The following is a 24080-nucleotide window of genomic DNA, read 5'->3' as shown; positions in this document are numbered from 1 at the left end:
CATGATCTTTAAGTGTTTTATATTGGGTATATAAATGAATATGTATCTTTTATATTTATTCCCCCTTTTGTAGTTGATAAGTTTGAATAAAACTTGAGATTGTTTTGCACACTTACCATACAGTTTCTTTTCTTAGCTCAGCCAGCTTGTGCAGACGTTGGAGAGCTTTTTCCTGTTTTCTTTCATCCTTCCTGGATTTAGATGCTACATTCCTAGCAAATTCTCTTTGTTTCAGTTCTTTGAGTCTCTAATAAAAATATAGAAATGATTAATAGTATTTGGTTTTATGACAGTTTCAAAGTTGTTATTGTTAGAATTTTTCAATATATCACTTTTGATCATATCTAAAGGAAACACATTTGTGAAAAATAACTTGAAATATAAATGTTTTCATGCACTTCTGGCTTATTAAAATACCAAAGTGTGTTTTAAAATATATTTTAAAATATTCTTACACCATAGGTAAAATATAATTCAAATTTTTCATTTGGTGATATGTTAGGTTTATAATATTCTTATTTTCAAGAAAGTTTCATAGTTTGTACATTTTTTTATACAAAATTTTAGCATATCTTGATGAATTCCACATTGCAAAGGTACCTGGTACCTTTTTTTAAGAATCTATGAAATAAACCTATGAAATAAAACTATTTCATATCTACCTATGAACTAAATTTCCATTACTAATGAAATATAAAACGATGCTTCATTTCACATACATTTCCATAAAACTCAATGCAAAAGAAAAATTGTTTTTTTTTAGGAGGAAAATTCTTTGCATTTTGTTTGAAAATTTCTTTTCCATTGTGTTATTTTACACCTGCAGTAAAAAAGCTCATTTTCTGAGCTCAAGATCAGAAAAAGCATATGCCAAGTGGAATAGAACTAATAAGCAGCTATGCACTTAGAATGGTTTAAAAGATTCGGACCCAAATATGTTCACTTTGACTTTTTACATAAACAGTATATAGTTATTAAAATGATAAGGCATTATTTATGTCTTAAAATTTTATGTTCTTAAATTATTTTAAAGCAACAGCCTTAGAGTAGGATTCTAATGGAATATAACACAATAAAAAATAAAAGCAAATAATTATGTTTTCAATTCTCAAAATAATCAGCATACAGAAGTTTTTAGATTTACTGGACTTATCAATAGTATATAGCAATACTCATGAGAAGCCTGAGGAAACAATTCTAAATAAAGTAACATCCTTTGGTATATAAACACACAAAATAATTCCCTGTTCACAATTATAAAGTAACTCTTTAATATGTCTTATCATATTTTTCTCAGCAGCCAATTGTTTTAGTAATGAAATAATAATGTCATTGATTTTATTGAAATCTTTTTCTCATCATATTCTAATACAGATTTTGCCTGTCAAATTTTTAACACTGAGTCACAGCATATTGATGAAGTTACTGAATAATTGTCTTAATATGTGTCTTCTCCATATACAACCATATATACGAGGATCCAATGAGTAATATCTAGTATGTAAAATATATGTTTGATAAATGTTTGCAGATTCATATGTGAGATAAGTAGATCAACCAAATCAGGGATTTTCCTACCTCAAAAATATTGATCGTGAGGGGGGTGGTGGTGGGGATATTATCCATGGTGGTGGAAAATGGGCACTGGTGGAGGGATGGGTATTTGATCATTGTATGACCGAAACCCAAGCACAAAGACTTGTAAATCTACAACTGTACCTCATGGTGCTTCACTAATAAAATTAAAAAATAAATAAATAAAATAAAATCATGTTAAATGTGAAACAGTAAAAATGAAAACCTGATAATTTTTTAAATTTTGATCTATGAATTGTTAACCCAGATTACATTGATATTTAATATAGTATACTACTCTAAGAGCAAAGATACATATAATGTTTCTTTACACCTGTAAACTTTACATCAAATCTGGATTTCTAACGACTTGAAAAAAATAAAGAATGTCTAGAAAAAAAAATACTGATCGTGAGCTTAAATAGTATTAGATTCTAGGTGGTACTATATGATATCTGTTTAGTTTCACTAACATAGTTTAAGTTTCAAATAGTCTTTAGTTAATGAATTTGTATAAGATTATAGATATTTGTATTATTCTACAATAATTTAAGTAATGCAATTATTTTAAGACTGTTCAGTTTTATAATTTTTTTTTATGAAGGGTAGTTTATTCAGAGTTTGGGGTAGTTTATACAGTATTTGTTGTTTAAACAAATAGTGTAAAAATAATACATTTAAATTATACAAAAATTTTTTAGAAAGTGAAGTTCAGTCATCATTACTTTGATATAAATGTAAAAATTAGATACATTATAAGAGGAATAAATTTATCATTACAAAAACAATATCTGGAATAGGAGCATACCAGGCATGAACACTTCATTTCTAAGTTTAATTTATTCACAATCTTAGCAATCTAAATTTTCTAAGACCTCTTAAGTAAAAACAAGTCTTATTTAACAAATTTACTTAAACTGGAGGGATTGTAAAGCAGATAGATCATTTATCTTGCATGTGGCCAACCTAGATTTGATCCCTGACATCCCCTGAGCACTGCCAGGAGTAATATGTGACAGCAGAGTCAGGAGTAACCCTTAGCATCACCAAGTATGCCCTCCCTCCTGTCCCAAAACAACAAATTTAATTCATACTAATAATAGTTACTCTGTTAAATAGTTGTGATTTTAAAATACATAAAGAAAATCATTCTTTCCAATATATTAATGTTTCAGTTACTGTTCTGTGGACAATATTGTGTGAATGTATATTTATATACAGTTTTCAGAAATTGGAAGAGAACATGCACAAGATAAGACGATAATAATCTCTGAGATGATTTTGTGTTTGAGATAGTCTTATTTTTTCATATAAGAACAGAATAAGAAAGCCCAAAGACTGTCACAAAAAACTAACAGGGAAATAACCTCTTACAAGAGTATTAAAGGATACAAAAAAAAACCCCTAAAGAATGGTTGGCTGTTTAAGATAGGACAATATTTCAAGAAAAATGAAGTTTTGTATAAAAATAGAAGCTAGTAAGAACATCAATATATTTTTTCTTTACATAGAAGTATGATGAAAGTAGTATATGCATGTGGAAATGACTGAAGGAAACATTAGAAAATCTAAAGAAATGCCAAAAAAATGCCAAAATAAAATTTTTATTTGATGAAGATTCTTTGCACAAACTTTGTTATGAAATAAGACAAGACAAAGAGAGCCACAAATAGATTATTGTAAAAACACGCAATGAAACTACTATTCACATCCTTGACATGTGATGAGGTAACAGAAGCACCAAAAATAGATTGCACAGACAAGAAGACATCATGCAAATTTTACCCAGTCCATAGGTCAGATCAGGAGCTTTTTATGCTTCAACACTGTGCCAATGTGAATTAAATAATAATATTCTTGGATTTAGAAATATTTTTAGAATTTTAAGGTTTCCTTCCTCCTGTAAAGGTTGTCAAGGAACAAAAGCTATAATTAAACATTCCTGTGATCTCCATCTTTCTTTATCTTTATGTAATTATCTTAAACAGACTTTCTATTATAAAAATAAATCTTCTTATCTAATATTTATGGATATTTAGTTGTAGAGTTTATAGACTTATCTGAATGCTCTAGCTCTTTATAGCTAGATATTATCATTCTTAATATCCTTTTTATTTTTTCTGCAGAAGAAATAGATTCCTATATACTATTTATGTCTAATACAATAATTTTGAAAAATAATAATAGAAACAACTTTTTTTAAAAAATGCCAAATAAAAGAAAAAGTTATTGTATGTACTAAATATACAAGATAATTTCATGAAACTGATATCTAAACAACTTATTTGGGATCACTTAAAATTAAATTTTAGTAATAAATGTCAAAAGGAATACTAGTCAGTAGAGTTGCAAAATTAATGGATTGTTATATGGAATTTATGGAAATATGTAGGCTAACTACTGTATTGCAAACCAAATTATAATTCACATTGGCATGTAATTCAATTCATGTTTTTATATATGCAAGTAATGAATAGGAACCTTTTTCTTTTTAATCGATATCCCTTGCTTATAAAAATACAATCAGAGATTGTGCTCTTGTTTGTCACAGAGTTCCTTCTATTCGTCTAAAGAGGCCAACACAGGTCATTCACACTCAAGTGTAGTTTCAGAAAATCTGTAGTATTTGGATAGTTGAGATAGTTATTATGTTTCTGGCTTCTGATTGGTAATGGTGTTTAGAGACTTGCAAAGATTTAATCATACCAAATTGCTTTAAACTTACTCACTAGAAACAGAATTATGTATTAGCACACTATATCTAAAGGTCTGTATACCTGATTTTTGATGCATCAAGCAGATTGCAAGGTTCTCCTCTCATTTTTAAGCTTATTTGAAAAAAAATCATCTGCCAAACTGTGAAGCTAGAATTGATTTCCTTGAGAAAGTATTCACTATTGACAAAAATCTTTCTGTTGACTGACATCCAAAGCAGCATCAAGCAACTACAGGCTACTAGTAATTTTATGTCCCAGTCCTTACTCACAAGCCATCTCACAACAGGATGATTTCTTGAGTGTCAGAAAGACTGCATCTTTATTAATCTAAGCCTGAGTTTCATGTAATTTTATATGAAGAAGTCAAATACATTTGCTATATGTTATTGCATTTAATTTCATTTTGTTTGGTATATATAAACAAATCAAAGTTTCCTCTCAAACAAAGAAAGGTTTATATAGAGAAAAAGATAATGGAAATGTATATTGCATTATAGGTCAACTTAGTGTTGGTTGACCAAAAAATTTTCATTGAGCAGGTACATTTATTTGAGTGAATATTCATGGAAGGTGAGGAATAAATGAAAAAGTTCTCTTAAGGATACAGCAACTGTGACATATGTAGGCAGAGAACAGCCAGATTAAAAGTAATAACATAATCTTAGGTTATTTGATAACTGCTCTTAGCCTGCATGTGAGAATGCTGTGCTACTTAGCTGCAACTTTTAAAGTGTAGGGAAGGATTATCTGTTTATTTGAACTACAATACTAGGAAAATGACAATTGACAAGAAAGATAAAACAGCCGTAGCTAACAGAGAAATCTGCCCCAATGAAGACAGTTATTCAAAGTGGACAGATGCAATGCAGTGAGATTAAATACTAATTTTGGGCTGTGACCAAGGCTTGGCTGGCTGATTAGAAACATGGGTACATCATGATTAGAAAATTAATATTAACAGGTCTGTTGAAGAGTTGGTTAGGTCTGAGTATATGTAATACCTGAAGATATTTTTCTAGCATATCAATGCTTAGAAAAGAAGAAGAGATATTTTATAGTTAAGTTGATAGGATGACATATTCTATGGATTCCTATTTTACATGAAGGATGATCACATGAATACCACATGAATGACTAAGAGAGCTGCATGTATGAGTATAGATTCTGCTGCCTTTTTCACCACATACAACCAACATTTTTAATTACGTCAGGAATGAAATACCTACAGAGGCAAAGAACATGATTATGTAGGGACTGAGCAACACAGATTTCCATACATCAAAAATGAGCTGCTTTGAACAACTGGTGAATATCTAATTCACCAGTACATATTAGCAATAATCAGCTCAAGTTCTCATATAATCAACTCACCAAGTTGATTATATTAGGTGCAGTACTTCATGAGAAGGTAGCATTTGGTTCTTCCTTCTATGGATACTTACTATAGATATGGAATTGCCTTACATCAATGCAATCATTTGCCAAAACCATGATTCTATAACTGCAGCTTTCCTTATCCACCATCCAAGTATTCGATATAGCATTGTTTCTGCTCAAGAAACACAATTCAGAGCAAATAAAATTGGGTCTATTGACCTGTCATTATGAGATTGTTCTTACCATATTCCCCATAATCCTGAAGAACCTGGTTTCACTGAATGGTGCAATAGCCTTTTGATAACTCTATTATAGCTTCCCTAGGTATCAATGACTTGCAGGCCAGGCAAAGTTTCTTCAGGAAGTTGTATATGCTATGTATTATGGTCTAATATATCATACCATTTTTCTAATAATGAGTATTCAAGAGTATAAAGTCAAATGGACGAAAATGTGAGTTATACTTATTAATCAACTAAAGCATATTTTGCTTCCTCTAGAACAACAATATGCTCTTATGGCCAGTACATATAGGTTCTAAGTGGAGAAATTTTCCACCGGGAGACATCACTAACACATTTGAACTAGAAGTTAAATCTGCTGCCTTATCACTCTGGGTACTTTATGTCAGTTAAACAACAGACAGTTGTTCTGCTGGACGTGATGACTGATCTTCATTATTAAGAAGAAAAAAAAAGACCTTTTACTCCATAATAAACGTATGGAATACTATGTCTACTATATAGGAAATCACTTAGAAGATTTATTAGTAGTATTATGTCCTGTGTTTAAGTGAATAGAAAACAAATCAGCTTAGTTAAGGCAAGGCTACACATGGTTCACATCATTCAGTATGTTTGGGTCACCCCACCATAGAAAATTACCATGACTAGGACCTTGCTAACTATGAATAGTGGAGAATAAATTAGTTATAATATCATTTTCATCTAAGTAACTAAAGAAAAGTATTAAGTGTTATGCATTTTTTCTTTCTCATTGATTTATAAATATCTTATGAGTAAGAACAAAATATAATGCGGAAAATAATGTAAAAAGGGAGACATGGAAAAGAAAATAATAGGCATTTATATCTAGATGTCTTATTTTCTAATCTTTATCTTCTTTCATATAATATAAAATATTACAATAGAATGTAAATATAAATAAATCTTACTTGGTTTCTCTGAAGAAAACTCTTTTAAATTAGTCTTCTGAGAGAACATAGAGACTGTTCATGATGTCTGTGGTGAACATTGCTAAGTGCCTTCATATTAATTACACACTTGTAACTAATTAATAGAATTTGAATTTGGGGGACTGAGAAGTACTTAGCTAAAATAATTAACATTCCTGCGTCCTTTATAAAGGAAAAGTGGCTGTGATATAATCCTCACTAATATAATTGCATATATATGCAGATAGATATCACTGAAGATGATGTCAGTAAAAATGTAAAATCTCATAAGAAAAACCTGTTATGTTTTTTAACAATGATGTTCATTTTCTATATCATTGCACAATTGAGTTGGGTTTTTTTGCCGCATTTCCAAATTTATATTTCTTTTAATATAATTTATTATTTGTTTATCTCTGTTTCCACTGGGTTGGCCAGTGGTGTGTCATCTTTGAAGATACCGTTAGCCTCAATATTGTGGAGGGTTTTGCCAACCTTGTCTTCAATGTACCTTATAGATTTTGGCCTGATGTTGAGATCTTTAATCCATTTTGATCTGATTTTTATGCATGTGTTAGGTTGAGGTCTAAGCCCATTTTTTTGCTTGTGGTTGTCTAGTTATGCCAGCACCATTTGTTGAAGACATTTTCCTTGCTCTACTTCACTTTTTTTTGCTCCCTTATCAAAGATTAGATGTTCATACATTTGGGGTTGTGTGTACAGATATTCCACCCTGTTCCATTGGTCTGCGGTCCTGCCTTTGTTCCATGCTGTCTTAATTATTACCGCTTTGTAGTAGAGTTTGAGGTTGGGCAGGCTAATGCCTCCCCACGTCTTTTTCCCAAGAATTGCTTTAGCTATTTGTGGGCCTTTGTTGTTCCATATGAATTTCAGGAATGCTTGATCTATTTCTTTGAAGAATTTCATGGGTATCTTTATAGGGATCGCATTAAATCTGCATAATGTTTTGGGGAGTATTGCCATTTTGACAAGGTTAAATCTTCCTATCCATGAGCTGGGGATATGTTTCCGTTTCCTCGCGTCCTCTTTTATTTCATGTAGTAGCATTTTGTAGTTTTCATTGTAGAGGTCCTTTACCTCTTAGTAAGGCTGATTCCGAGGTATTTGATTTTCTGGTGCACGATTGTGAACGGGATTGTTTTTTTTCATGTCACTTTCCTCTCATGGTTTGTGTATAGAAAGGCCACGGATTTTCATCATTAATTTTATAGCCTGCGACTTTACTGTACAAGTCTATTCTTTCTTTTTCTTTTTTTCTTTAGATTTTATTTTAGTTTTATTGAATCACCATGAGATAGTTACAAACTTTCATGTTTGGGTTACAATCACACAATGATCAAACACCCATTCCTCCATCAGTACACATTCCCCACCACCAATATCCCCAGTATAACCCCCCTTTTCCACCCTCCCCCTGCCTCCAAGGCAGACATTATTTCCAATAATCTCTCTGTATTTGTATACAAGTCTATTGTTTCTAGGAGTTTCTTTGTAGAGGATTTAGGATTCTCGAGATATAGTTTCATATCATCTGTGAATAGTGAGAACTGATTTCTTCCTTTCCTATCTGGATGCCTTTAATGTCTTTTTCTGGCCTAATTGCTATTGCAAGTACTTCCCGTACTATATTGAACAGAAGTGGTGATAGTGAGCATCCTTTTCTTGTCCCTGATCTTAGAGGAAAGTCCCTTAGTTTTTCCCCATTGAGGACAATGCTTGCATGGGTTTGTCGTATATTGCTTTGACTATCTTGAGGAAAATACCTTCAAAACCCATTTTGGTGAGAATTTTCATCATAAAGTGGTGCTGGATCTTTTCAGAAGCTGTCTGCATCTGTTAGTATGATCATATGGTTTTTATTTTTACTTTTGTTGAATTGATGGATTAGTTTGATTGATTTCTGAATGTTAAACCATTCTTGCATCGCCAGGACAAATCCCACTTGGTTGTGGTATATGATATTTTCGATGAGTTTTTGGATTCTATTTGCTAATATTTTGTTGAGGATATTTGCATCCGTGTTCATCAGGGGTACGGGCCTATCATTGTCTTTGTTTGTGGTGTCTTTGTTTAGTTATGGTTTTAGGGAGATATGTGCCTCACAGAAGCTGTTTGGAATTGTTCCTGGTATTTTTTTTAATATCCTGAAAAATCTTGAGGAGAACTGGTAATAGATCTTCTTTAAATGTTTGGAAGAATTCACTAGTGAATCTTTCTGGGCCTGGGCTTTCGTTTTTGGGAAGACTTTTGATTACTGCTTCAATTTTCTTGATACGAATAGGTCTATTCAGGTATCCCAAATCTTCTTGGTTCAATCTTGGGAGCTTATAGGAATACAGGTATTTATCCATTTCTTCTAGGTTCTCTTATTTTGTGGCATACAGACTCTCAAAGTAATCTCTGATGATCTTTTGAATTTCTTTGGTTTCTGTTGTGATGTTCCCTTTTCTATTTCTGATTCGGTTTATTAGGGTTCTCTCTCTCTCTCTTTGTGAGTCTTACTAGTGGCTTATCAATCTTGCTTATTTTCTCAAAGAACCAGCTCTTGGTTTCATTGACCTTTCAGATTGTTTTTTTTTTTTTTTTTGGTTTCCATGTTGTTAATTTCTGCTCTAAGTTTTATTATTTCTTTCCTTCGGCAAAATTTAGGTTCCTTTTGTTGTTCTTTTTCTAAGATCTTGGATTGTGAGATCATGTTATCTATGTAGGCCCTTTCTTCCTTAGGAATGCTTGCAAAGTTACAAATTTTCCTCCTAACACAGCTTTAGCAGTGTCCGATAAGTTCTGATAGCTCGTGTCTTCATTCTCATTTGGTTCCAGGTATATTTTGATTTGGTCCTTGACTTCCTTTCTCACCCACTCATTGTTCAACATTGAGCTGTTTAATTTCCTGGTGATGATTTGGTTCTTGGTGTCTTTGATTCACTTCAATCTTCAGCAAATCATGGTCTGGAAAGATTGTTGATTCTATTTCTATCTTCCTGATCCTACTGAGGTATGTTTTGTGGCTTAGCACGTGGTCCATTTTGGAAAATGTTCTATGTGCACTGGAGAAGAATGTGTATTCTTTCTTTTGGGGGTGTAAAGCCCTGTATAGGTCTATTAGCCCTCTATCTTCTATTTCTTCCTTTAAAGCCAATGTTTACTTGCTGAGTTTTGTTCTTGTTGATCTATCCAGAAGTGATAAGGCAGTGTTGAAGTCTTTGATTGCTGTTGTGCTGCTAGCAATGTCCTCCGTAAAATCTCTTAGCACTTGTTTTTAAGTATTTAACTGGTCTCTCATTAGGTGCGTATACATTTAAGAGTGTGTTTTCTTCCTCTTGTATGCACACCTTGATAAATAGAAAATGGCCTTAACTGTTCCTTCTAATCTTTTTCAACCTGAAATTTATGTTGCTGAACACTAGTATGGTCACCCCAGCTTTTCTGACTGAGTTGTTTGTTTGCAGGATTATTTTCCATCCTTTAACTTTGAGTCAGTGTTTGCACTGACTGTTCAGATGAGTTTCTTGTAGACAGCAGAATGTTGGATTCTATCTCTGAATTCATTTTGCTACTCTGTGTCTCTTGATTGGTACATGTAGACCATTGACATTGAGAGAGATTACTATCATGGGGTTTTGTGCCATCTTTCTGTAGTGGTTGGTTTTGCTTATAAGTGTTTCCTTCTTATCTTACAGGAGCCCCTTTAATCCTTCTTTTAGGTTTGGTTTTGAGTCTATGAAGTTCCTGAGCTGTTGTTTATCTATAAAATGGTGTATTGTTCCATTGAATTTGAGTGAGAGTTTAGCTGGATAAAGTATTCTCGGTGAGGTGTTCATTTCAGTGAGTTTTTCCACTATATCCCACCATTGTCTTCGGACTTGGAGGGTTTTCTCTGATAGGTGTGCTGTGAGTTTAAGGGGTTCTCTTTTGTATGTGATTTTCTTTTCTGACCTTGCTGCTTGCAATATTGTGTCTCTATCCATTGCATTCATCATTCTGACTATGATATGCCTTGGAGAGTTTTTATTAGGGTCTATTTAGCTGGAACTCTTCTGATTCCTTGGATATGGATGTATGGATTCTTTAACTCTGGGAACCTTTCCGCAATGATTTCTTTCACTGTGGCTTTTTCATTGGGGTTGTCTCTCATCCTTCTGCTACTCTGTTGATTCTAATGTTGTTCCTGCATCATCCCCTAGGTCTCTGATTCTCCTTAGAGCTATTTTGAGGTCTTTTTTTCCCATTGTTTTTTGTTCCCTATGCAATTTCTGTTGCTCATCTTCAAGCTCACTGATCCTGTCTTCAGCTGTAGCCATTGTACTGCTGAGGACACCCACTGAGTTTTTAATTCCAACTACTGAATCCTTTATTTGTGACACTGCTTTTTTGTAGCTTTTTTATTTCTGCTCTTATTTCTTCCAGTATTTTTTCAACTTTCCGTTCCACTGTTTCTTTCATTTCTTCCTTTAGTTTACTGGATGTCTGCTCCACTGATTCTTTGAGTAGTTCCTTGAACATCCTCACCATTTCATATCGGAATTCTTTATTGTAGAGAACATATTTGTGGCTAACCCCTGTTGAGGATTTGGGAGTCTTTTCTTCATCCTCTCCTCACAGTGGAGATTTGTGCTGTTTCTTCATGCTGCTGTGGTTGCCTACAGGTAAAAACCTTGGAATTCACTAGCACTGTTCCCTCTTATCACAAGAAAAGATATTGAATAAGGTCAGTGGATGGTGGTCACCCTTCTCCCCTTTTAGAATCTGTCTTTCCTCTCAGGTATTACTCTATGGTTTATGACGGGCATCTAGTGAAGTGTTGGAGAATGTACTCTTTAATATTGGGCTTGTACACCTTCTTGCGTACTGGTCTTTTGTTGCAGTTGGATTAGGCCAGTAGATTATTGTTGTATTGTGGTTGAGTTGGCCAGGACTTTTTCCACAGAATTAGATGAGAAAGGCTGGGATGTGAGTCTAGAGTGCTGGGAGTGGGAAATATAACTGTAGCCACACAGAAGGTCACCCCCCTACAATGGAGGCCATACCTCTAGGCAGTTCCAGGGACGGGCTGACCTAGAAACCTGCAGGGGACGGCGCTCTGCCAGGAGGTGTTGGGGCCTCTGGGGGGAACTCAGCCAGGTGTTCTCCAAAGTCTTCTACAGCTGCCCTGTGGTGGGGGCCGGTCGTGGGGAAAGGGCTGCACACATTGGGCATGGGAAAGGGGCACGCTCTCCAGCTCCCCGTCGAACATACAGAGAATGAGTTTTTGATGGCCATAATCACCTTTCAATTGTGAAATGGGTTGTCGAGAAGGACTAGACACTAAAGATAGCAACAAAAATATTTTAAAATTACGACTCTATAAAAACATTATTGGATTGCTATGTCATTCAGTGATTACTTATTTAGATTTGGGAATGATACAGGAAGCAAGAACTTAATTTCCAATTCTCTTATTTATATTTAAATGTAACTTTAAATAAATATCCATTTTCCATATGTGAGAAAATTTATATTATTATACCTTTGAATCTTATGTTTTCACCATCTAAACCCAATATTTTCAGTGATATTTTATTTTTAAATTAAGTAATTAATTTAATTTTGGGTCTACACCACCTTTATGGTGTTCATGGCATGCATACCCTGGTTCTGTGATTGAGTATCACTTTCGGTGGTGCACAGAAGACAGTGTGGAATGTTGGGATCAAACCTAGGTTGGCATCATGGAAAGCAAGCTCCCTACCTGCTGTACTATCTCTCCAGCTGTATTTCATTGTAGCTTTTATAGATAAAGTCAGTTGATATTAAATAAGACATCTATTTAGAGAAATAGTACAATTTTCTTTGATAAGTGTTTCCACTAATACATAAAAATTATTACCACTTTATACAATTTTACTTCTATACAACTTTCATAATTCCTAAAAAGTTAATAAATTATTCACTGTCATTATTTCCAAAAAACTTAAATTTTCCTCCAAGTATCCAAGAGTTGTGTCTATAAAAAATATTTTCAGTGATTTTTAAACAATCTGAGTATGTTTTATGCCTTATATAGAGGTAATATTATCAAAGAATTACAACTCAATCACTAATTCTATTTCCTGACTCAATTTGGTTCTCTTGACACAATGCAGTGGTTTTTATTTGAATGTTAGCAAATATATTTCTTCTGAGAAGGTTATGATACTCAAGTGAATGGTATCACACTTCAGAGTATAATTTCCTTCTAGTCATTATTTAATCAATGGCATTATTCTGAGTGAATATGTAGAAGACTTATTTTTTTCCCCATTACTATCATGAATGTGTATCATTTGGACTATTTTTCATGGCAACTTTAAAAGCATCTAATCTCTTAATGGCATATCAGATCTGAACAATATTTTCCCCAAGGCTTCTCATTCTTTATATTCCATTAACTCAAGTTTCTCTTTGTGAACAAAAACTCATTTTGGTCCCAAGATAAAAGTCTGTGTGATAATATATGTATTATGTCTAAAACTGATTTTCCGACCCTTCAGTTCATTTCCTTAAGTGCTGGATCAGAAGTGCCTTGTGCATTTTAAGTGCTTGTCAAATTGAATTGGCATAGTAAGGCTGTGATTAACTTCCTTCTAGAAGGTTTAAAATTTTTGCTGAAAGAAACACCTGTCTATTTCTTTAGTATATAGGGGAAGCAATGGATACTCAAATGTAAGAAATATTGATACTGGCATTGAAAACATATTAAACAACCAGAATAGATACAAATGGAAGAATAGCTAAGATTATGTCTTAATTTCAAAAGAGGATATTGCCCAGGTACTACCAATAATACTTTCAAAATATTTGGAATTCATATTATTATACTTTTAAATTTGTGTTCTACTTTCCTTTTTGTTTTTGGACTCCACATGCCAGTGTTAAGAATTTCATTTTGGCGTTGTTTTCCAGAAAAACTCTTGATGTTGCTTAGAGGACCATATGGAGTTCTGGGGATCAAACCCTTAAAGGCAAATGCAAGACAGTGCCTTATCCTGTGTACTGTCTCCCTGGCCTCTGGATTCCTGTTTTCTTGTTTCATTTTAAAGCTTGCTAATAATTTGTAATATGATACAACATATCTGCATCTACTAAAATAATGAGAAATCACACCATGTGTCCATATTTCCTTTAGTGAGACAGACATAACAAAAATTGTGTCTTTCATCACATATTTCATTTTTTCATTAGCATGTTGCACATTGATGTATTTTTATTTAAATTTGAAATATAAAATCAGTTGATTATAAAACAATATTTTAATGAGAGCCTTCCAATCATACACTATGCATGACCAAATAAATAAATAGAATGTTCCAAATATTTCCAACACTTTGCACATGTATAAGTAACTTAATCTATTCCATAAAATGGATTAAATTAATCTGATGAGCTTTGTGTATAAGATTTTAAATAATAAAAATATTTATGAATTATTATTTATACTATGTCAATGCAAATGTATTTTTGTGCTTTCCTTTTTTATCTCAAAAATTTTATACATGTGCCTACATATAGTTTATAACTTAGCATGTAATAAAGAAATTGTGAGTAAAATACTGTTTAAAAGTTCTCAATAGAGAGATTTAATTTAAACAGTGTTAATACATAGATTTGGTTCTTATCTGTCCATTATTGGATAATTTTGCTTATGGTTGAAAATAACTTCTTAGAAAATTACAATAAAATATATATATATATTTTAATGACAAGATATGAAGGATACAGTCTTACATGGTAAGGAGATACAACTAAATTCCCATGTGTGAAAACTAAATATGACTCTTTCTAGGGAAATAGAAGTTCTACCCCAGGAAATTTTTATGAAATATTGTTCCTATTGTGAGATAGAATTTTTAAGTGATTGAACGCTCATATCAACCTACATGAGCTACTTTTTCTGCAAATAAATATTTGTGGTGCACAAAAGAGCCAGATTTTTTTCTGAGAATTTAACTATTCCAGCTTAAGTAGGAACAATTTATGGAAACTACTAGTTTATACCATTTTTAGTGCAGCGAATATTACATAATCATTGAAAAATACATACTTTTTAGGAAAGGTAAGGTTGATATTTTGTAGTGCACGTACTGAATCTGATTAGAAACAGTGATCATATTGATCTATATTCTCAACTGTCCAATGCTTAGTCTTACCAGAGATAACACACAAATACTCTGCACACAGGCATCCAAAAGCCAAAAGAGCCAAACTTAATATAGTGCTTAGCATTTCAGATAAAATTAGAATAGAATTTAAAGGCAAAGTCAAATCATATTAGCCTTACTCACAATATGTTTGAGAACTTTATATGAATGTTATGTTCAGAACTGAAAGCAACATAGCTACATTAGTAAAGATGTTAAGCATCTTTTCAGTATATAGAAACTACGTTTTTTAAGTCTCTAGCCACCCTAACTTGAGCCAAGAGCCACCTCCTTCCTGAAACAAGGGTGGTCTTTCAAATATCTGCTTATATTCAAAATAGAACGGGGCTGGTTAGCTCAGTAGTTAGAATGCAGTGCTAATAAAGGCAAGGTCATGGGATCAATCTTCATATGGGCAATTCCTCTTTTTAAAGTCCTTTCATTGAAAAAACAGAGGGCCCCTCTGAAAGCACAAGTGCCCAGATGAGTTCCTAGGCAAGAGAGGACATATGCATTTTTAGAAGCGTCAGCTAGGGAACTAGAAGTATAATGGAAGAATCTGTGCTGATGTGTTGCACCTCCCCACCCCAAGTACACTTTTGATGCACGGGGCGTGGATTCCAAGGCAGCATTGTGAGAAGAGTCAGAGAACAGAGAGGCCCTCTGTAGCCACAGTTGGCCATACAAGAGCCTACATGAGAGAAGACACCTTTTGAGAAGTACCAGCACTACAACTTATTATGTAACCTCAGGATCTGTGCCAAAGCGTGACTCTCCCCCAACCCCCACCACCAAGTACACTGATGGTTGTGGGCATGGCCACTCATGTGGCAGCTATGTGAGTAGTTAATTTCCCCTTTTGTAGTGAATTTGACCCATATCTTGGCCTCTTATACTGAACTCTATAAGGGCATCCTGGCTATCCCAACCATATTACACCAATAACTCATTAGCCTATTCCAATCAAAACACACCAAAATAACAGTGAACAAAAGAATCTATACAACCCCGATCTAAAAGTAATAAGTATAGGCCAAAAAACCTGTCCCCTGAGTGAGCACCAGAGGCCCCACACAAATCACACAGGAGCACCAAAAAGGAAGGGAATATCTTTGAATGGAAAAGAGGAGACCACCATCTGAGTTTGCGCAGAGTCCTCCCTAGCAGTGAGATGGAAACAATGAGAGTGAACTAGCAGAATCCACCTCCAGACTACCACAGCAATATGGGGAAATTGCACACATCCTCACCACATGGAGTGGATGAAGAAAAGATTCTTGAAAGCTCAATGAGGAATACCCACATATATAATATCTCTGATAAAGAATGCTGAGATGAAATGGCAAGGATGTTTAATGAGCTCAGAAAAACAGTGGAATGGAGAGCCAATAATGTACAGGCAGAATAAGAGCAGAATTAAATAAACTAAAAATAGATGTATCACTAATAAAAAAATTGGTAGATGAAATGTAAAACTCAGTGGGTGTCCTCAACAGTAGAATGACAGTAAAAGACAGAATCAGTGAACTTGAAGATGAGTTGAAGAAATAATTCAGGCAACAAAAGAAGGAAAGAGACCTCAAAATAGTTCAGGGGTGGATAATAAATGTATGGGATGCATTCAAGAGGAACAACATAAAAATCATCAGAGTACCCTGTTGGGAGGAAATCCCAATAAGGTAGTAAAAGTTAAGGACATCATTGATGAGAAATTCCCAGAGCTGGAGAATGCAGGCATCCAGATCCAAGAAGCCTGAAGGGTAGCAACTAAAAGAGACCCTAAGAAAGATTCTCCAAGACATATTGTGATCAGTACAACAAATACCACACACAATAATGCAAGCAGCAAGATGAAAGAGGGAAATTGCATACAAAGGAGCATCCTTAGATTTACAGCAGACTTAGCACACGAAATCCTCTTGGCCCAAAGACTATGGTAGGAAATAGTGAAAAGACTCAATGAAATCAATACCTCACCAAGAATACTTTACCCAGCTAGACTCTCATTATGATTTGAAGGAATCATACACAACTTCCTGGATAAACGACAGATCAGAAACTTCATAGTCTCAAAACCAACTTTAAAAGAAGAACTGACAGGGCTAAGACAAAGCCCACAAATACAATAAACTTCTACAGAGAGATGGCACAAAACCCTATGACAATAATTTCTCTAAATGGCAATGGCTTTAATGCACCAATTAAGGGAAATAGAGTGGCAAAATGGATTTAAAAACTGAATCCAATAGTCAGCTGCCAAAAAGAAATGCATTTGAACAGGAAGAGCAAACACAGTCTCAAAGTCAGAAGCTGGAAAACATTTTTTTAAGCAAACAACTCCTTTTGAAAGACTAGGTGGACATACTAGTATCCAACAATAAAGATTTCAGGATAGAAAATATTAGAAGGGACAGCAAAGACCATTTCTTAATAATAGCCTTTAAGTAATGGCTCAGGAAAAATTTACACTCCTAAACATACATGCAAACAGTAAGTGGCTAATAAAATACTTAAAATAACTGGTAATATATTTGAAGGAAGACAGTGGTAGCAACATAGTAGTAGTCAGAGACTTCAACACTGCTTTGTTACCTCTTGTTTGATAGATCAACAAGACTAAAACTCAGCAAGGAAGCACTGGCACTAGAGGAAGAAATGAAAGATAAAGTGCTAGTAGATATATACAGGGCTTTTCATCCCCCCAAAAGCTTAATACACATTCTTCTCCAAATAAACCATATACTGGACAAAAACACATACCTCAAAATAAAACCAAGTAGATAGAAATTATATCAACTATCTTTTCAGACAATGATTAAGTAACAATAGAAGTTAATCACACACAGAAACATAGAATCAAACACCAGGAATTGAACAGCTCAATTCTGAACAATAAATGGGTTAGAGATTAAATCGAAGAAATCAAAAGATACCCAAACCAAATGAGAATGAGTACACTAGCTACCAGAACTTGTGGGACACAGTTAAAGTAGTGTTAAGATGAAAATGTATAGCTCTGCCAGTTATCATCAAAAAGGAAGAAAGGGCTCAGAATATAACTTGCCTTTAAGACTTAATATATTAAAAAAAATAACCAACAAAAGGCATCAAAACACATAGGAAGAAAGAAATAATAAAACTAAGAGTATAAGTCAATGGGGGCTGGAGTGGTAGCACAGTGGGTAGGGTGTTTTCTTTGCATGTGGCCGACCCAGGTTCAATTCCCAGCATCCCATATGGTCCCTCAAGTATGGCCAGGAGTGCAGAGCCTGGAGTAGCCCATGAGAATCGCTGGGTATGACCCTCCCAAAAAAAAACAAAAAAGAGTAAAAATCAACAAGCTGAAATCTCAATAAACAATCTAAAAATCAATAAAATCAAGAATTGGTTGTCTGAAATATATAAATAAGATCAACAAACAATTAGCAAGACTCACAAAGAAACAGAGAGAACCCTAATAAACCAAATCAGAAATGAAACATGAGATATCACAAAATAAACCACAGAAATTCAAAAGATCATCAGAGATTACTTTAAAAGTCCGTTTGCTACGAAACAAGAGAACCTAGAAAAAAATGGGTAAATTCCTGGATTCCTATACTCTCCCAAGACAGAACCAAGAAGACTGGAATATCTGAGCAGACCTATCACTATTGATGAAATTGATATGGTTATCAAAATTCTTAGTGGCTCGGCTCTTTACACACTACCTGTCTGAATGCAAGGTTCTGCCCCAATGGAAAACCAGCAGGACTGTACTAATATACAAGGAGGGAGGCATCCACGACACCGGCAATTATGCCCAATCTGCCTATTTTCTGCTATCTACAAGCTGTTCACTCGAGTCATCCTGAATAGGATTGGCAGAACACTAGATGAAGGACAACCATGTGAGCAAGCCAGGTTCCAAAAAGGATTCAGCACCATCGACCATATCCACATGATAACCAAGCTCATTGAGATTTCTCGGGAGTTCAAGATGCCGGTCTGTCTAATGTTCATTGATTTAAAGAAGGCCTTTGATTCTGTTGAGACAGAAGTGGTCATTGAAACCCTAGCCAATCAGGGCATTCAAGCTCAATACATCAAGATCCTCCGTGAGCTGTATTACGGATTCACTACCAGGATCTCACCATTCTACAAAGAAGTAATCATGGATGTCAAGAGAGGGGTTCGGCAGAGTGATACCGTTTCACCAAAATTCTTCAGTGCCACCCTCGAGAACATCATGCGATGACTGGAAGGGAAGGAATGGGAGTGGAGATAGATGGTCGGCAACTACACCACCGCTTTGCTGATGACATTGTTCTAAAACACCAAACATTAGCCAAGTGGCACAAATGCTTCGACCATGAGTGTGGAAAGGTCAGACTACAGCTGAATCTTAATAAGACAGTATTTATGAGAAACAGCCTTGTTCCTGACACTCCGTTTGCTCTCAAGGGAATGATCATCTCTGAATGCAACAGTTATGTGTACCTAGGTCAAGTACTCAACATGATGAATGATCTGGCACCTGAGTTGTGCAGGAGGAAGAGAATGGCTTGGAACACCTTCAAGAACGTCGAAGAAAAAGCTAAGAGGATGTATCACGTTTCACTCAAATGAGACAAAGAATCTGGAGTTCCGACTTCCGTTGATGATCAAGAATCAGCGATGCTGTCTCGTTTGTCAAGGCATCCAAAATCAGATGGGCTGGTCACGTAATGAGATTTTAAGATGACCGCTGCACTAGAGCCGTTACTGACTGGATTCCATGGGATATCAAAAGACCGTGCTGCCGCCCACCTACCAGATGGTCAGACTTCTTTATCAAGATCCCGAACAATCAGTTTGAGGCTCTTCGTGTTCCTAGATTGAACAGACACCATTGAGCTACACTAGCACACAACAGGGACAAACGGATATGTTACTGGCGCCCACTCAAGCTAATTGATGATTAACGGGAAGTCAAGTAATCAAGTGATCAAAATTCTTCTTAAAAACAAAAGCCCAGATCCAGATGAACCCACTAGCGAATTCTTAAGAAACTTTAAATAGGACCTATTGCTAGTCCCTTTCAAGGTTTGCCCAGAAACTGAAGAAAGAGAAACTCTCCCAAAGAGTTTCTTTGAGGCACTATCAACCTGATACCAAAAGCAGACAGAAACGTCACAAAGAAAATTACAGACCAATATTACTAATGTAAGCAGATTCAAAGATCCTCAAAATAATATTATCAAATAGAATCTAACAACTCATCAAAAAGATCATAAACTATGACCAAGTGGGATTCATCCCAGTCGGTGATGAGGTATGGTTTAATATTCTCAAGTCAATCAACACAATTCACCATATCAATAAAAAAATAGAAGCCATATTATCTAATAAATAGATGCAGAGAAAGCATTGGACAAGATCCATTACCTGTTCCTTGTGAAAACTCTCAATAAAATGGGAGTTGATGGAACTTTCCTCTATATAGTCAAACTGATCTACCACAAGTCCATAGAAAGGATTAGCTTCAACAACGAAAAACTAAAAGCCTTCCCACTAAGATCGGGGACAAGAGATGGTTGCCAACTTTCAACATATCAAATATAGTAGGTTGCCCACTATATTTTCTATAGAAAGCACTACTAAGTACTTGCTATAGCAGTTAGGGAAGAAAAAGGATATTAAGGGGATCCAGATAAAAAAAAGGAGTCAAGTTCTCACTATTTGTAGACGACATGATATTATACTTAGGGAATCCTAAAGTCTCTACTAAAAAGCTCCTAATACAATAGATTTGTATAGTAAAGTAGCAGGATGCAAAATTAGTACCGAAAAGTCCAAGTCTTTGTTATATGCAAAATGGAACCTCAAGAAATAAAAGAGGACATAACGAAATGAAGACACATTCCCTGATCATAGATTGGATTGGAAAAATTAACATTGTCAAAGTGGCAATGATTCCCAAAGCATTATAAAGATTCAATGTGGTCCCTATAAGGATAACCATGACATTTTTCAAAGAAATATATCAAAGATTCTTGAAATTGATATATAAAAATAAGCCCCCATGAAGAGCTAAAGCAATCCTTAGAAAAAAGAAGATGGGAAGTATCATTTTCGCCAACTTCAAACTGTTCTACAAAGTGGTAGTAATAAAAATACCATGGTATTTGAATAAAGACAGACTCACAGACCAATTCTGACACAGATCCTCAAATATACAACTATTTAATCTTTGGAAAGGGAGCAAAAAATATAAAATGAAACATGGAAAACTCTAATAATTAGTGATGGGAAAACTGAACAGCTAAATGTAAAAATAATGAATGCAGATCTCTGTCTAATGTCATGCACAATAGTCAGATCATTGTAAAGTTCTATGAATGACTAAAATATTACCCTTCTGATAAGGGGTTGATATCAAAGATATTTAAGTAATTCGTAGAACTTTACAATAAAACCAACTCCATTTAAAAAATGGGAGAATAAATGAACAGAAACTTATTAAAAGAAGAGATGCCCAAAGGCACATGAATAAATGCTCTTCATCACTAATCATCAGGGAGATGCTAATCAAAACAATGACATATCATCTCACACCACAGAGACCGCATTCAAAAGAATATGAACAACCAGTGCTGGTGTGTATGTGGGAAGAAAGGAACTCTCATTCATTACTGGTGGAATGCTGATTGGTCCAGCCTTTTGGAAAAAATATGGACATTCCTCTAAAAACTTAGAAATTGAGTTCCCATTTGACCCAGAAATACCATTCTGGGGTACCCAAAACACATAGCAGATACACCATCTGCACTTTTATGTATATTGCAGCACTACCCACAACAGGCAGAATCTGGAAACAACCAGAGTTTCTGAGAACAGATGAATGGATAAAGAAACTATGGCACATCTACACAATGGAATATTATGCAGTGGTTAGGATAAATGAAGTCATAAAATTGTGAGGTGTTTCCTAAAGCATCCATGTGAAGTGTAATCATAATCACCCTTTTAAAAGAAAGAACAGGAGATTCACTTAAAGAAAATAACAGCCACTGATGTGTCATCTTTATGTTTACCTGAGAGTACCAAAAGTGATCTTTGCAGAGCTAGGGGTTAGCCTTTTGTACCACTGTGAGTGACTCAATAACCAAAGTCAAAAGAAATGGTCACTGATGGCAGGCAAGGAGAACAAACTACAGGAGAAGAGAGAGATTTCAAGGTGTTATAGTGTTTGGGGGTTTTGAAGGTGAAGGAACAAATTTGACCCAAGTAGTGAACATGCCTTCTCAAATTGGGAAAAAGTGAGAAAAGAAATTATAGAGCATTCAAAAACTAACCTTACTATTACCCTAGGACCAGATTTCTGACATTCTGGAACCCTAAAACTCTTAATTCACTAAAGGTGCACCATTTTTTTCATAAAAAAATATAAGCAAAACTTTATTCCTAAAATAAAATTTTCCAGCATAATCTTACCATGGTAGGGAAGTGCAGGGCATTTTGGGGAGTGGTTATATTCAATTCAGATTGAAATGGGATCTCATGAATCATTTGTTTGTGATGATCTTCATCATTTACATCATAAAGAGTTTTGTATCTTCAGTCATTAAATATAAGTAAAATTTCCAATATTTTAGATTATTTTTATTTGGAAACCAAAATAAACATAAAGTTGGTCAGGTTATAAGATAATGCATAATTGTATGGCAAGCTAACCGTGACATATTCAATATGCCAAACACAGTAATAATAAGTCTCACAATGTTACTGGGCCCGCTTGAGCAAATCAACGAACAGTGGGAGATCAGTGACAATGACAATGACAGTGACAGTGACAGTGTATTGCTATTAATTTTTTTAATGTTGGATGATCAAACATTTGAGAATTTGAATATGAAGGGCTAAATATGTCGGGAATACAGTGATATTTATTCTGAGGTAGAGAGATCTTTGCTGGCAAGATAGTAAAGAGGCAAAACACTTGCCTTGAGTGCACTGACCCAGGTGTGATCTCAAGCACCTGATATGGTCCCCTGAGCACAATCAGGAGTGATCCCTGAGTACAGAACAAGGAGTAAGCCCTGAGCATATCTGGGTGTGGCCCCAAAATGAAAAACCAAGAGGTAATGATCATATTTCCCAGAAACTGTTTATACGGATTTATGAGCAGACTTTAAATAATTGTCATAAGCAAACAAAATTACAGATACTATAGTGGAAAATGGAACAGTTTTTAAGAGATTGATGAAAGGGCATTGTAGGTCATTTTCTAGTAAGAAACGAGAAATGAGGATTTAGAAGAAATGCTGGTGGTTGGGTGCTGTGACAATAACATAAGCTTAAATACTAGTGCAAACTTATTATCTAACCTCTAATATACAATTGAAACCTATATAACAAATGATGGATGATATGTTATTTCCTTATTTCTGTTTTTTTTTTAAGACAGTGATTTTAAATGACACTAAGGTACAATACAACATCTAATCTCTAGTCCCCCTCAAGAACAACAGCAATTAAAAGAGAAGGACAGAGAAGTTTGCATCTAAAAGCTCTGAGGGAAAATCTGCATATGTGACTTAACTACTTGGGTCAAATTCCTTCCTTCATCTTCAAAACCCACAGCACTATAACACCTTCAGTTCTTTGTTGGAGTAACACATTTACAGGCTGGTGCTTAGCCAGCAACCAGCTCCTACAGACTGCCCCAGTCACTGTCTTGTCCTCTACTTCACTTCAAAAGCATCAGTTCATATTTTGTAGGCATCAAATCTCTCAGATTTCTGACTTCTTAGACAAGACAAAACTCCTTTCAAAGAGTTTGTACATTTGGCTCAAACTCAACAAAGTGATCTTAATGCAAATGAATTTGGAATCCTAATTGCATTTACTAAGTCACTTCAAAATCAACAGAGTCTGATGCATGATTAAATAATCAAGGATGGTTGTGTGTTTAAGGGGCAAAGGGTCTTCAGGGTCACTCTAGAATCATACCTACTAGAGGAATAAAGTAAAGTTATGTTGAACATAAAATGTATTACCTTCACGGACCAAAAGACTTGGATATTATGTTCAAATTCT

The 24080-nt window shown here is 34.6% G+C and overlaps 1 protein-coding gene across 1 annotated transcript in view; it reads right to left on the bottom strand.

The window, feature by feature from the left end:
- Positions 1-24080, bottom strand: part of ZNF804A (zinc finger protein 804A) — a 275918-nt gene that overhangs the window by 5004 nt on the left and 246834 nt on the right. The window contains exon 3 of the mRNA XM_056111641.1: positions 117-247. Coding sequence (XP_055967616.1) covers positions 117-247 — 131 coding nt within the window. The remainder of the gene's footprint in view (positions 1-116; positions 248-24080) is intronic.

The sequence above is a fragment of the Sorex fumeus genome, unplaced genomic scaffold (assembly GCF_029834395.1).
Source record: "Sorex fumeus unplaced genomic scaffold, SorFum_2.1 ptg000014l, whole genome shotgun sequence".
Taxonomy (NCBI): domain Eukaryota; kingdom Metazoa; phylum Chordata; class Mammalia; order Eulipotyphla; family Soricidae; genus Sorex; species Sorex fumeus.
This window is presented reverse-complemented; position numbering and strand designations above follow the sequence as displayed.